At 45.9% G+C, this 15,876-nt stretch overlaps 1 protein-coding gene across 1 annotated transcript in view; it reads left to right on the forward strand.

The window, feature by feature from the left end:
• The window catches only part of SLC13A4 (solute carrier family 13 member 4), a 256,186-nt gene that overhangs the window by 185,575 nt on the left and 54,735 nt on the right, over positions 1 to 15,876 (forward strand). Inside the window, 1 exon segment of the mRNA XM_086952476.1 lies at positions 14,981 to 15,114. Coding sequence (XP_086808602.1) covers positions 14,981 to 15,114 — 134 coding nt within the window.

The raw sequence follows: 15,876 nt of genomic DNA on the forward strand, positions 1-15,876 counted from the left end.
CTGCAGATACTGAGGAGATTTGCAAACAAGCCACTTTGTCATTGCTGCGTCATTTATGTGATATGAAGCACAAAGTCTCTCTTTGGAAATTACAATTTTGTCGACAAGAAGTGACCTACTTAGGTCACATCTTATCGAAGGAGGGAAGGAAGCTGACCCCAGAGAGAATTAAGGCAATTTCAAAATTGAGTGTCCCAAGGACACAGAGAGAAGTGCGTGCTTTCTTGGGCATTACATCATATTGCAGACAATGGATACCAAATTTCTCCTTGTTGGCCAAACCTTTGGTGGCGTTAACTTGTAAGGATACACCAAAACCCATTCCGGGGTCTGAAGAGTGTCAGAAAAGTTTTCACGAATTGCGTGATGCATTGTGTTCGGCTCCTGTGTTGGGTACCCCCGACTGCAGTAAGCCTTTTACGTTATATGTCCATGAGAAGGAAGGTTGTGCATTATCAGTCCTGACACAGTCTTTTGGGGGCAAACAACGTCCATGCGCATACTTTTCAGCGACTCTAGATCCGGTAGCTAAGGCATTGCCAAGTTGCTTGAGGGCCACTGCGGCAGCAGCTGTCTGTATTCGACAGTCTGCTGGGTTAGTAATGAATAAAACCCTAATAGTCATGGTCCCACATGCAGTAGACATTTTGCTAAACAGAACAAGGACACAGCACTTAACTAGTGCTCGACTGTCAAGTTATGAGCTGACACTACTAGCAAGTCATGTACACATAAAGAGGTGTGATACACTCAACCCAGCCACGCTATTGCCCATTCCAGCAGAGACAGATGAGGTCGAAAAACATGACTGCTGTTTTCGGACAGAAGAAGAGACAAAAGGGAGAGTAGACTTGCAGGACACTCCTCTTCCTAAATGTAATGATACCTTATGGGTTGATGGTTCGTGTTTCAAGTTGCCGAATGGTGATACGACTGCAGCATATGCTGTGACAACATTGCATACGGTTGTTGAAGCTGCACGTATCCCACACAATTCTGCGCAAGCAGCAGAGTTGATTGCACTCACAAGAGCATGTGTGTTGGCCTAAGGAAAGCGAGTGAATGTGTACACGGACAGCCAATACGCCTTTGGCGTGGCTCACAGTTTTGGACGATTGTGGCGTGAACGTGGGTTCCTGACTTCGCATGGTACAAAGATCCAACATGGTCAGCTAGTAAATGAGCTTCTCGAGTCACTGACCTTGCCACTACAAGTTGCGATTGTGAAATGCAGTGCACACAAAAAGGTGACAGATGATGTTGGTCGTGGGAATGCATTTGAAGATGAAGTTGCAAAAGAAACTGCAAGGATTGTGATGAGTCGAATGTATGTTGCAGGCCCTGCAAGATGGATTGGTGATGTGGGTATGTGTGAGGACACGATTGAGAGTGTGAAGTCTATCCAATCCGAAGCCACAGAGAAAGAGGTGAATGAATGGAGAGAAAGCAAGGGTAAATTGGATGCGAATGGTTGTTGGATTGAATTGTCAGAGCATCAGAGATGGCTGTTACCCGATGCGTATGTGCTTGCAGTGGTGACAATGGCTCATGGAATGGCTCACATCAGTGTGAAAGGGATCTGTAAGTTGTTGGCTCCAGTATGGCAGAATAGTGGCATCCCTAAATGTGCAGAGAATTTGGTCAAGAACTGTATGGTGTGTCTGAAGTACAATCCTGGTAAGGGAACTCCAACTCCAGCTGGTCATTTTGCGCCTCCAACGTATCTGTTCGAGGTTTTGCAGCTAGATTTCATCCACATGGAAAGGTGCAACAATCTGAAATACGTACTCGTTGTTGTTTGTGCCTTCTCCAGGTGGGTGGAGGTGTATCCCCTTAAGGACAATACTGCCTTATCCACAGCTAAAGCCCTTGTCAAAGAGTTCTTCCCTAGGTTTGGAATGCCTAGAATGGTCTGGAGTGATAATGGGAGTGAATTCGTGGGACGAGTGATGAAGAGAGTGTGTGAAGGGCTAGGCATACACCAGAAGTTCCACGCTGCAAATCACCCCCAATCAGCTGGATTAGTAGAGTGCTATAACGGCACTCTAAAGTTGAAACTGGCCAAGATTCAAGCAAGCACAGGTCTTAAATGGCCTGACGCCCTGCCTTTGGCGCTCCTATCTACAAGAATGACTGTTCACTCTAGAGTGGGACTTAGTCTGCATGAAATTGTGTACGGCCGCCCGGCCAACATATGGGGAGTACCAAGGCCCACAAGGTTCAGTGAAATTGAGCATCCTGTACTGCTTGACTATTTGCACGAATTGACGACTAAATTGCGTGTTTTACACCAACCGTGTTTTACGCCAGCGTCTGATGATCCAGGCCACGCAATTGAACCTGGCACCTGGGTCCTGGTGCACAACTTCCAGCGAACCAAGAACGAGCAGCCTCGCTGGTCCGGACACTTCCAAGTGTTGCTGGCTACCCGCTCTACAGTACGTGTCCACGGCAAGAAGAACTGGGTGCACGGCGCCCACTGCAAGAGGGTCCCATTACCCCTTCCTTACGACCGGTGGGTCCAGGAGGGAATTGCTGACTCTGAAACTGGGACTGTACCTCGCTTCTTACCCTTCAGTGATGCACGTTTGAAAGGAACTACTTCTGAAAAGGAAAGCGATAACATTCTGCAAGGATCTGTGCCACCGTCAATGCAATTGGACACTACTGAGCCTGAACTCCTGTTTCAAGACCACACAGCTCCTGGTCGAAACCGCTATAACTTAAGGCCAAGACCTATGACTATGGACAAATAAAAAAGCTTTTTCTTTTTGATTGTGCAGCTCTCTCATCCAGGAAACTTGCTCATTTTTGATTTTCGAACCGCCATCCGGTTCTGCAGCTAGGGTCGCGGTTGCCACAGTCTTTGGAGTGCAGCTGGAGACGGTTAGGTCGACAGTTCTGTTGGTTCAAGGGAGTTACCCTGGATTGACAGAAGCACTCCTTAGCAGAATCAATCTCCCACCGCGGGCAGCAACTTAGAGGATGGAGTTTCCCAAGATGGAGAGACCTGCCAGATCAACGAACTTTGAAACGAGAATATGCACTGTGATGGCAAAAACACGATTTTTAATAATATGCATTTTCATGTTGTGTAGTATAATGATGTTTTTGGTGGGCTATACTTTATTCACCTTTCAAGTATCATTTGCACACACCACACAGCCCACACCTCCTCCTACTGTTTCCCCGCACTCTTTTCACCCTCTGCCTGAACACAAGTCTGCCAGAAGATTAGAATTCATAAATAACTCATTCGTCCAGCTCCTACACCAGCACCAGGTTGTAATGAACACAACAAATTGTTGGGTATGTGGACTTATGCCACACATGACAGACAAGGGTATCCCATATTTTGTCCTGCCATTTAGCTACTATGGTTCTCTGTGGGCATTTCAAACCATGTTCCTATTCGCCATAGAACCGTACCTCCCGCGTCCCACAGGAAGAAACTCAAGCAACAAGGCACTAGTGGCAGGAATCGGAAATATGAGCAGAGATATCGAGACGTATCAAACGATTCCCAAAGACGAATTTAAGGCATACAGTAGATGGAATATTACTAAATATGAAATATCCTTGAGTGAGAGCCAGCGAGCAAAGAAATCCTCCCCAATCTGGATAGTACCCCACCAAGGTCACCCTCTGTCTGCAGGGAAATGGCAAAAACCCCAGAGCTCAGCTAGGGAAGAGTGTCTGTACCGAAACTTATGTCTTCCTGTCTCAGACATCTCCTTCATTCTTAGCAGCTAAGGGTACCTACTTCGTCTGCCATGATAGAGCATACACATGGTTGCCCCCTGACTTTTCGGGCACATGTTTTATCTTGTTCCTACTGCCACCCACCTACACGACCGAGGCAGATTACCATCGGACAAGGACAGTTCGGGGTGTTGTGAGTAAAGACGACACTGCGGAACAGGAGTTTGGAGATTTCGCGAAGGGTTTTGTGCCGTTTTGGGGGCCTATGGTGAACAGCAGGAACATTCGCCAATTGACGAGGGTAGTTGAATCCGCCGTGATTGAAATGGCTGGTGCCCTTAGTAACTTGACTGCGGAGCTCCAGTCGGACCGCATTATGACTCTTCAGAACAGGGTTGCCCTAGATGTCATACTTGCAGACCGTGGTGGGGTATGTAAAGTGATCCAATCCAGTTGCTGCATTTTTATCCCAGATAATGCTCCGACAGTATACCAGGCCATCTCCAAACTGCATAAGATCTCTGAATCCATTCACGTGGATAAAGGGGACTGGTCCTTGCTGGGGTGGTTCTGGGAACTGATATCTGCCTGGGGATGGAAAACGCTGATATTCATTGGGATGGTCTTAGCCGTTCTGTTCATGTTCTGCCTGTGTGTACAGTGCACTCCTGCAATATGTGGTCTCTGTGCTACATCATGTGTAAGGAAGCCTGTATCGAGAGATGAACTAAGTATCAGGATGATGCTACAGCAGCATCTCAATGACTTTATGCACACAGACCTGGACTCAGATTAGCATGAGTATAGGTTATTGCCTATATAAGGGTAAAAGGAGGGTCTGTGGTACTGAAAATTCTGGACCCCACTATTGTATGGCACCGAAGCTCTACACTCGTGTCAAAAATATCATCATACCATGACGAATTTGGTATTGGCAGACCGGTAATGATTGGGACATTATACCTATGCATTTGCGTCATGATTGAGTGACAAAGTCACCCTTAAATCGTAGTTTTCGTCTTGAACCCTCGGGTTCCATTTTGTGAGCGGCATCCATCTTGTGGTTGCCCTTACATAGTCAAAATGACCAAGGCCGAATTCGATCTGAAAGGACACGTACACCTTTGCTGACTCCTCTGTGACCTGGGCGTGCTGACTCCACTGCCTCCAGCCAAACCTGTTCGGGCAGTCCCCAACCCAATGGCCGAGCGAGATTAGCATCAAGGCACAACATGTCATAAACCCTTCACCGCATACAAGCAATGGCTAATCACACACAAACCTGTCTCTGTTTCTTCTTTATGGCTAGTTTTACAAGGAGGAGGGGCCCGATTTTATTGGGGGTTCACCGATATCTGATGGAAGTTCTGGGCCTTGCTGGGTAATCTATCACGAACTGGACAATTGAAAATATGGGCTTGCCATCATGACTCTGCTTTTTCTTTGTTGTGAAAATATGTATATGACCAAACTGTAAAACTAGGAATTCTTGCCTGAAGTGTAATATTGTGTATAAAAAGAGAAGGCTGGTTCTGTAAAAACGAACAGTCTCCTGAGAATATACACACCGTGCTGTTGTACTTCTAGGACGCTTGTTACTTGGTTGCAGCCAATAAACTCGATCCTTGACATCACCTAGAAGACTCTGTGTTTCTGTGGTCCAAAACAGGAAGGACTCAAGAGGTCTTTGGGTGTTCCCCCCTGGCACCGCCGGGTCCCTAAAAACCCGGTACCTCACTCGAAGTATGAGACCATTGCTCGCTCTGCTGAGCTGGTTGTGTACCTTCCAGAACTGTGATGAGCGCACACGGTCTGCCTCATTCCATCCACTGACATGGCGCAAAAAGTTCTCCAAGGACCCAGCTTCTATCGCTTCTTTAACTCTTGTCACCACTGCATCATTGTCATACTGGGCCACAATGTCGTCTGCCGCTAGCGCTTGGGGACACGACAGCTGGGATACCATATCCACAAACTCCTCTGTTTGCACTTCTTGATCTAGCGCCACACTTTCTTCCACCGGAGGATGTCGTGACAAGAAGTCCGCTGGATTCTTTGCCCCTGGTCTGTATACTAGATCCATTTGATAGTGTTGAATCTGAAAAGTCCATCTTTCAAACCGAGGCGGCGGGTGCGGTGCTGTTCCTTTAAACAAGGGTATCAACGGCTGATGATCTGAGACCATCCTGAATGGATGACCAGTGATATACAGGTGGAAATGATTGCAGGCCCATTTCACCGCCAACGCTTCTCTCTCTATATGCGAATACCTTGCTTCCGACGCTGTAAGGACCTTGCTCGCGAAGGCTAGGGGAACCCACACTCAGATGTGAGACCCTTGCTCATTGCACCATCAGGATTCAAGCAAACCGGGCCGAAGACGGCTGTAATGCCAGAAACCGGTCCCCGGGAGCTTGTTTCCTTCCCAGTGTAAGAATTGGCTTTTGTAGTTTGGTTTGCCCTGTTCCCATCATGCACTGGGACAGGAAACGACTAATTTGCATACAGTCAGGTTCTGAAACTGGGATGGTGCAGTGAGCTAAAAAACGGTGTTGGATCTAGCCCTGATCTCTTGACTGGGTGAGAGCTTTCTGCTTAATTCAGAGACTCTGTCCCTCACCACCCCTTGTTGTAAATATTTTTGTCCACCCTAAGCGTGGAAGGGTATTCTCAGATGTGAGACCCTTGCTCATTGCACCATCAGGATTCAAGCAAACCGGGCCGAAGACGGCTGTAATGCCAGAAACCGGTCCCCGGGAGCTTGTTTCCTTCCCAGTGTAAGAATTGGCTTTTGTAGTTTGGTTTGCCCTGTTCCCATCATGCACTGGGACAGGAACAGACTAATTTGCATACAGTCAGGTTCTGAAACTGGGATGGTGCAGTGAGCTAAAAAACGGTGTTGGATCTAGCCCTGATCTCTTGACTGGGTGAGAGCTTTCTGCTTAATTCAGAGACTCTGTCCCTCACCACCCCTTGTTGTAAATATTTTTGTCCACCCTAAGCGTGGAAGGGTATTCTCAGATGTGAGACCCTTGCTCATTGCACCATCAGGATTCAAGCAAACCGGGCCGAAGACGGCTGTAATGCCAGAAACCGGTCCCCGGGAGCTTGTTTCCTTCCCAGTGTAAGAATTGGCTTTTGTAGTTTGGTTTGCCCTGTTCCCATCATGCACTGGGACAGGAACAGACTAATTTGCATACAGTCAGGTTCTGAAACTGGGATGGTGCAGTGAGCTAAAAAACGGTGTTGGATCTAGCCCTGATCTCTTGACTGGGTGAGAGCTTTCTGCTTAATTCAGAGACTCTGTCCCTCACCACCCCTTGTTGTAAATCATTCCATCCACTGACATGGCGCAAAAAGTTCTCCAAGGACCCAGCTTCTATCGCTTCTTTAACTCTTGTCACCACTGCATCATTGTCATACTGGGCCACAATGTCGTCTGCCGCTAGCGCTTGGGGACACGACAGCTGGGATACCATATCCACAAACTCCTCTGTTTGCACTTCTTGATCTAGCGCCACACTTTCTTCCACCGGAGGATGTCGTGACAAGAAGTCCGCTGGATTCTTTGCCCCTGGTCTGTATACTAGATCCATTTGATAGTGTTGAATCTGAAAAGTCCATCTTTCAAACCGAGGCGGCGGGTGCGGTGCTGTTCCTTTAAACAAGGGTATCAACGGCTGATGATCTGAGACCATCCTGAATGGATGACCAGTGATATACAGGTGGAAATGATTGCAGGCCCATTTCACCGCCAACGCTTCTCTCTCTATATGCGAATACCTTGCTTCCGACGCTGTAAGGACCTTGCTCGCGAAGGCTAGGGGAACCCACACTCCTGGTTCTGCCTCCTGCGTTAGCAGCGCGCCCAGACCAACAGGGCTGGCGTCCACCAGTATCTCCGTCTGTCTTGCCGTGTCGAAATACGCCATCGTTGTACTATCCAGTAATGCAGCTTTCACTTTGTCAAATGCATCGGCCTCTGTCTTGGACCATTTCCAGGGATTTTCCATTTTCGTCAGGTTCCGCAGTGGCTCCGCGATGGTGGCTAGATGAGGGATGAAACGGGCACAGTACTGCGCCATACCCATGAAACTTCTCACTTCTGACGCTGTCATTGGGGCCGGAGCACACTTTATGGCTGACGACTTCCGGGGATCAACCTTGACTCCCTCCGAGTCAAAGACGTACCCAAAGAACTCTATGGATTGCTTAAAAAACTGGCACTTCTCTTTGTGTAGTGTGACTCCAAATTCTGCTAACCTCCGAAGCGTGGCTTTCAGGTTCCGATTGTGTTCTTCACTGGTATTGGCATGGATGAGTATGTCACCGCTGACGTTTAGCACTCCGTGCAGCCCTGACAAGATCTCCTTAATTCCATTTTGAAATATTTCTGCGGCTGAGGTTATACCAAAATTTAATCTCTTATACCTTCTCAGGCCCAAATGTATTGAAAACCTTGTGATGTAGCGACTCTCCTCAGCCAGCTTTAGTTGATGGTAGCCCGCATTCAGATCTAATTTGGAGAACCATTGGGCTCCATTCAGGTCTGTCAATATATCATCTACAGTGGGCGTGAGATGCCTCTCCCTTTTGATCGCTTTGTTGGGCATCCGCATATCAATGCATATTCGTATTTTGCCTGGCTGGCGGGGCTTCTCGGCAATCACCATCGGAGAGACCCATGGCATCGGCCCGTTACTTTCTCTATCACTCCTTGCTCTTCTAACTTCATCAGCTCTTGCTCGACTGCTGATCGGAGATGGAACGGAATTCTCCGATGCCTTAGTGCTATTGGTTGTACAGCCTTATCGATGTGTAGTTTGACTGGTGGTCTTTTGATGGTTCCCAGACCTTGAAACAGCGATGGAAACATTTGAAGAATTTCCTCCGTGTGCAGTGCTTTGACTGCATTTGCAAAAGCAATTAGCTTGAGATCTTCTGCTGTGTGACTTCCTACCAGCAAATCTGCCTCTTTGTCGATCACAGGGAACGTGGTCGTCAGTTCCTGATCTTCCGCTTTAACTTGTACAGTCATTTCCCCCCGCAGCGGTAACAGTGTTTTGCTACCGTACGTTAGAATCCGAGCTTTTGACGGTACTAGTTGCGGTCTCGGATTTAGCACCTTATAATGCTGAATGCCCATCACATTGATCGTGGCTCCCGTGTCTATAACTCCAGTTACTGCCGATCCGTCGATTTGAATCTGACATTTCTGTTGCGGACTCCGCCTTCTCTTGAGTTCACTCACGAACGAGACGTAGTAGCACTCCTCTTCATTCTCGGTCGACGAATCATCTAGCCACTGTTGATAGCGGGACTGTGTTTTGTTTCCTCTCGAAGGGTGTCCGTCATCTAAGGCAAGTTGCCTGATTGCTTTGGTCGGTGTTCTCCTTCCTGCTGTTCCTTGTCCTCGAAAACTTCCTCTAGCACCGCCCCTGCAGACACTGGCAAAATGGTTTAGTCCTCCGCATTTGGCGCATGCCTTGCCACGTGCTGGGCAGCCATCTTGGTTGTGTTCATATCCGCAGAAGCCACATGGCGTGCGGCGCGGCGTTCTGGTCGGCCATCTTCCTCGTCCTCCTTGGCCACTGTTCCGCACTGCATCTACTCTTTCAGTTTTTACTGTGACCTCAGTGCTCGCTGTCGGATTGATGGCAGCTTCCATCGCCGTGGCTCGCGCATCTGACAACTCATCTGACCTGGCCAACATTAGTATTTCATCCAGTGTTATTCGGGGTTGTCTCAATATCAGTGTCCTTAGATGTTTATTCTTGCACCCTTGAATCAACTGCGCCATCACCTCTTTTGTTTGGTCATCGTCCGGACATGTACTTATTAATTCCCTTAGGCGCGCGTGGAAGGCATCCATCATTTCTCCTTCCCTTTGCCTTGACTGCCTGAATTTGAAACGCTCATAATGAGGATTCAATTGTGGGTCAAAATGTGCATTTAACGCTCGTACTGCAGCATCGTAGTCCGTCGCTGTTCCAGTGTCTGGCAAGTGTGTGAATAGTTTGTAGAGGTCATCACCACCAAAATGCAACAGCAGGGTCCTTTTCACCTCATTGTCCTTTTCTCTTGTTGCAGTGAAGTAGTTGTGCAACCGGCTTAGCCACACAGTCCATCTTGGTGCCGCCATTCCTGGGTCAATCAGTGCACTAAACGGCGGTATCGGATTAATTTGTGAGTGTGGCGACTGCTGGACTACTGGTCCCACTGCCTGTTGTCCTGCCCGCCCTGCCACCTGCGCTGGGGCTGCTGCCTGCTGTGTCCCCCGTACAGCTGCGTTGTTTGGAATGATCGACATTGCTAATATCGCTCAAGCTGTCGTCTGCTGGGACCTTCTTCCACCCCTCACTTGCCGACACCAATGCTTGTTGCCTGTCCTATCCCTTATTCTGGCATTCCAACTCTTCCCCACTGCCTTGCTCACTGTGGTTTCGCCTCTGTCTCCAGTCTTGAATGTGCTAACGCTTGTTTGCTTTCACACTTGGCCATGCTGTCTTCCCAGCATGCAGCCGGCTCACTCCACACCTCCTCGGGGCACTTCTCCACCCATTCGCTTGTCACTCTCTGCCTCCGCGCTGCAGGGAGGCTTCTTCGCGCGTCTCTGATGCTGGGGCTGGCCTCGCACTCACTGCGCATGCGCGCACCTCGCAGTTCATCAGCCGAACCTTCTCGTCGCTCGGCCTGTTCCTTGCTGCGTCTTCTCTCGCCCTGGGGCTCACGCTTGCCGGTCCCTCACGCAGCCTTCCTCATGCTGCTTACCGGCATTGACTGACGCGACGGCTTCCACTGTGACGGCTGGCGGTTTCACTCCTTTGTCGGCCCTCGTGCAGACCGGCGGGCACGCTGCACACGGCACCGGTAAGGCTTCCCTACTCCTCCTTCGGGGTTCCACAAAAGACGTTCACACCTTCGTCGCCCGTGTAAGGGAGTAGAAGGTGGTCTCGGCACTCTGGGCACGTCGGACACAAGGGGGCACACAACAATAATTAACACTACACAATTTGGATGCTAGTGTGGAACGGAAGCCTCGAGCAACCTCCGTCCATTTATTTATAGCCTTCTGGCCACGCCTGGCCAGAAGGTGTTACAATGTGTGTGGGTGCTTCCGGGTCCCGCGAAACACTGGAGCGTCACACTACGCAGGAAATCAGCGTTGGAGAAGAAAAATATATAGTGTGGTCGTCCTCAACTCCTAATGAGGATTTGTTTTGCCAAAATTAACTATCACTGTGGATATTCATTCATAGAATAATACCAGCTCCCCGGTCTCGCTGTGCTTGAAGTTGTGCACCTACAAAATCCCCAATAAATAAGTGCATGTGAATTACCTGATATTTGATACTGGTTGAGCCTGTTTCTGTTTACAGCTGGATCTCTTTATGTGTTCTATGCTAAATACTCCAATGACATGGGTCACGGTTCTCAGACCACCTCTTGCAAGACCTCAACCACATCACGTGACCTTTTGAGCCTGCAATCCAGAGCTTTGAAAAACTGGCTAAACCCTTACCCAGGTGTGGAGAGCAGGTTACGGTAGCTTGTTGGCTCCTGGGGGGCCTTACATAAGATGTGAGAAACGGTTTGATCAACATTATAATAAGAAACAAATTTGTCTTTGGGGTGTAAACCGGTCAGAATTGGCTGTAAAAAACAGACATGGACAGGTTATTGGGGCTAACTCCTTGGTGCCCTGTGCTGGAAGAATGTGTAAAAGAAAAACCTCCATAAAGAAAGTGAAACCTTATCAAGGCAATTCCCTCACCAAGCTAAGTCAGCTGGGCAAACCAGATCTCCTTTCTTTAGTGAATTTCAGGATAAATCACTTTAAGGATTACGTGGATCCAGCGGCCTTACAGAAAGGGGCAAGCGGAATGGACTTTGTAAAAACAGGGGCAAAAACTCAGGGGTACTTGAGGGAGATTTGGCAATGGAGAATCGGTCACACAGATCTAATCTGCATTTGGTTGGAATTCCTGAAAGAAGGTAAAGTGACTTGGAAATGACAAAGGCTGTATCTAAACAAATTCTACTCATGGGCTCGCAGAACCTTTGTTAGACTTATCCATAGCGAGAGCCATAGAGTATTCCCTAGAATGACGCCTAAGGATGGGGGAAAATCTTGAACAGTATTGGTGCACTTTCAGGACTTTTGGGTCTGAAATAATGTCCTGGGAAAGGCTATACAATGTAAAACTATAAGCATGAAGAAGGACTTCTCATTTAAAAACTTCCCTGATGGGCCCTTTGAAACATGTGAGAGTTTAAACAGTGGAATAATACATTTAAGGCTTAAGTGGTGCAATCCCAAATTTTCCAATCAGCCAAGTTAAAGATCCTTTTGTTAGGAATATTCTAGAGTTTTTCCAAAGTACAGGAAGCAAGAATATTTCTTCCTAAATTAGGAAGTGTTTGAAGCCCGGTTGGATCTCAGAAGCGGGGTCAGGCTTTTCTGCAAGGGGCCTAGATGCTGAAGCCGCCCCAGGTGTAAGTCAACGCAGTAATTACCTTTGGGTAAAGGGAGTATTTAGCTTTCGGGCTAGGTGTTCCAGGTGGGTTGGGGAAAAGTAGGGTAGGTAAGTTGTGAGGGGGAGGAGGGCACTAAGGTGAAGGGTGGGGGAGGGTTAGGAAGAGCGGTGTGGTATGGAGGCTGTGGGTGACTAGGGAAGACAATCTGCCAAATGATACAGAAAAGGATGAGCCACATGATACACAGGAGAAACTGGTTGGGTTTAGTAGAAGGGCACCCTCCAAGGAGTGGACAGCAGGCAGATTATTGTAATGTTTATTTTGTATTTACCTATGGTGGGCTTAACAGTGATCAGCCTTAATGCCAATAGGCTGAATAACAGATTATAAAGGGAAGCCATGTTTGATTGGTGCGCGCTATTAAGGCCTAGCATAATTTACTGCAGTAGTCTCACTGGATAAGAGGGAAAGAAACCAATAAGGTAAAGTCTTTGAAACATAGGGACTGCTTCTTTTCTTCTGCCAATTCCGCCCAAAGAAGAGTTGCAATTCTTGTTAAAAAAAAGAACTACAAGGGAAGAATCATCCTCTTATTGAAGATGGTGAGGGGTACTGGGCAGCACTTCCAATAGAGTTTATTCATCAAAAAGTCAACTTTGCCTTTTATTATGGTCCAGTAATTGATGACTCAAAATACCTATAGAAGCTGGTCTGGTAATGAAGATATTTTCAGGGATAGAATGTATTAGGGGGATTTTAATTTTATACCAGATATTGATTTACATTAGTCAAACCCGTAGAGGGTACAATGGAAGAGACATACACAAACATTTGTTTTGATAATTTTTTTTAAGTTTTTAAGATCTATGCCTCAGTTTAGGGTTTGTTGATATTTGGGGGATAGAAAATGGAGGATCCTACTCAAAGAGGGTTAATACCGCTTCCAGGATTGATATTTTTTAGGATCCCCTATTCTCCCTACTAATAAAATCTCGCATCAGGCCAGTGGCTTGACGAACTATCGGCCCGTTGTCATGAAATGTGCTGTCCTCTTACCAAGCATTATCAATAGTTGGCTGATTACTTTGAAATAGTCTGGGGGGTTTTCACGACTAACGAGGCCTCAGTGAATGTATTCATTTTTTGGAAGGCCTTTAAATCATGGGGTTTTAATCTTCACTCAAGCCTTTCAGGTGAAGAAAAAGAGGGAAAAAATGTCCTCCCTACAACTGGATGTAGATAGGGCCTATCAAGCTTTAGAGCCAAATAGCACTGGCACTCCAGTTGAACGGTGGATTATGTCAAAGGAGAAGATAGGGGATTTCTTTTTACAAAAGGATCTGGTCAATAATCAAACTTCCACCCAAAGATTTATGATGAACAAGCCAGAAGGGCCGGCTGGAGCGCACATTGAAGATTTCTTTAAAGACTGACAAATTCCTAATGGTAAAGCCCCTGGGGAGGATGGGTTCTGCTTAAAATGTTATAAAACCTTTGTTACTTTGTTAAGGTGTCCAATGGCGACCATTTTTAATCATCTGTTAGCAGGTCAGATTCCGGATTCATTTTGGAAAGTGATTTGGTAGATTTTTTCAAGCCAGGGAAAGAGGCCAAGGATCCGAAATCTTACAGACCAGCAACTTTTATAAATTCAGACTATAATGTTTATACTAACAATTTAGCCAATTGGATTGATTAAGTAACCCCATTACTTAAAGCGGGGTCAGAATGGTTTTATTAACTGTCAGTAGTTATGTTCTAATGCTCAATGTATGAATGAATTTATTGATCTGATTAAGGCAGATGCCTTCATGGCGTGATCATTTGGTTGGATGCCAACAAGGCCTTTGATTTTGTAAACTGGAGGTCCTTATCTCAAATACTAGACAAGTTTCAGGTTCTACCCCGGATTACAACATCAATGCATTGATTATATCAAGGAGACATGGCACAGCTAATAATGAATGATTCCAAGGCACCAAAATAAAGATATATGCGGATGATATGGCGCTTGTTTTTTAACCCCTGACTACTCTTAATATTATCAGGGTTCTGCAATCGATTAAAGCCTGCATGAATGTGGGGGGTAATGAAATGAATGAAACAAAAAGGGAATGTTTAATACCTCATCGTAGGTCCTCCCATTGGTTCTGAGGGAAAATTATAGCGCAGGACCAATAAGATATTTGGGGGTGTTTTATTCAGAGGAGGTGTTTAACAACATGAGCTATAATGCATCAAAATTAAACAAAGAATATTGATATTGATTTCATCTAAATAAGGGATAGATTCAGACTTCAGAAACAAGTTTCCTTTCTATATAAGATTTTTGTTACCAGTCTACAAAACCATATTCTTTGAAAACATAGTAGACTGTGGAGGCCAATCAAGACACACTCAGTGATTAAATGTTCCAAAAAACCTTAATCTCCACCCTAAATTACGTTAACCTAGTAATGAAGAATTTACCTACTTCTTAACTGAACATAATATGATGCACATAAACAAACTAAACAGCTAAAATGGTACAAAAAAATGTTAAAGTATTATATGTATTATTAACTTAAGAACGTTTTAGATAGATGTATTGGTGGTGGAATGGCTCGAAACTGTTTCTCACACTTTCTGTGCTTCAGATTCTTTTGACTTCCAAGTGTCTACAATTTCTATTCCAGAAATAGTATCTTTCTAGAATTATCATACACTTTATTATGACAGATATACTGTGAAAAGCATCATATTTGGCACAATGTAGGCACTATGAAAGGTTTCACTTGCTCTTTTCCTTCCATATGTGCAGGAAATGCTGCTGACCAGAGTGCAAGCAGTGACTCCATGGTCCCCATGCTGACGTGGCAGGAGTTCCAGAAGCACATGCCTTGGGAGATCATAGTCCTGGTTGGAGGAGGTTATGCCCTGGCTGCTGGATGCAAGGTAATCCTAAAATATTGACTTGGCTCCTGTATTTTTTAATTGAAGAGAAGCGTACAACGCTGGAGAGGACAGTGTAAACATCACGTGACACACAGTATGTATCCCACCACAAATCAAATTAGAGGAACAACTAAATATGCCTCAATCATATTTCGTCACACATCGCTATCTTTTTGTTTAAGTTTATTAAGCTATGGCAAAAGGTAGACGGAAAAACAGTATGTAACAAGTACAATGCATCTAAAGTATAATCCTTATCAAAGAATATGCTATATATATTGAAAGGGAAAGGAGGAGGGGGAGGCAGGGAGGGAAAGAAACACAGGAAGGGAAATGCATTATAATATTATAACAGTAACGGAGAAAATAACACATTGAAATAATCACTGTACGCATAAAAAACATTTCAAATTAAAAAGCATAGTGTAATAGGGAATGTAACAGAAGGAGCATGAACAAAAGCATATTTGAGAAAATAAAAAGACAGCAAAGGAATTATGGTGGTTTTCGGACTTCATCAGACGTATTGACCGGTGGAGCAATAGTTGAGGCAATGCATGTTAGATATGCAGAAAGAGGGAACCATAAAAGATCCCTTTTAAAAGATAAAGAAATGGGAGTGACGTGATTAGTATCAAGTCTGTAATGGAAACAGACAGCATTCCACCATGCTCTAAAGGTAACTTTGTCTGGCTTGTTTCCAATTGGAAGTTATTAAATGGAGGGAAGCTGCTAATAATAAGTCTATTAATTTGAAGTTAG

The sequence above is a fragment of the Lissotriton vulgaris genome, chromosome 1_2, assembly GCF_964263255.1.
Source record: "Lissotriton vulgaris chromosome 1_2, aLisVul1.2, whole genome shotgun sequence".
Classification (NCBI taxonomy): domain Eukaryota; kingdom Metazoa; phylum Chordata; class Amphibia; order Caudata; family Salamandridae; genus Lissotriton; species Lissotriton vulgaris.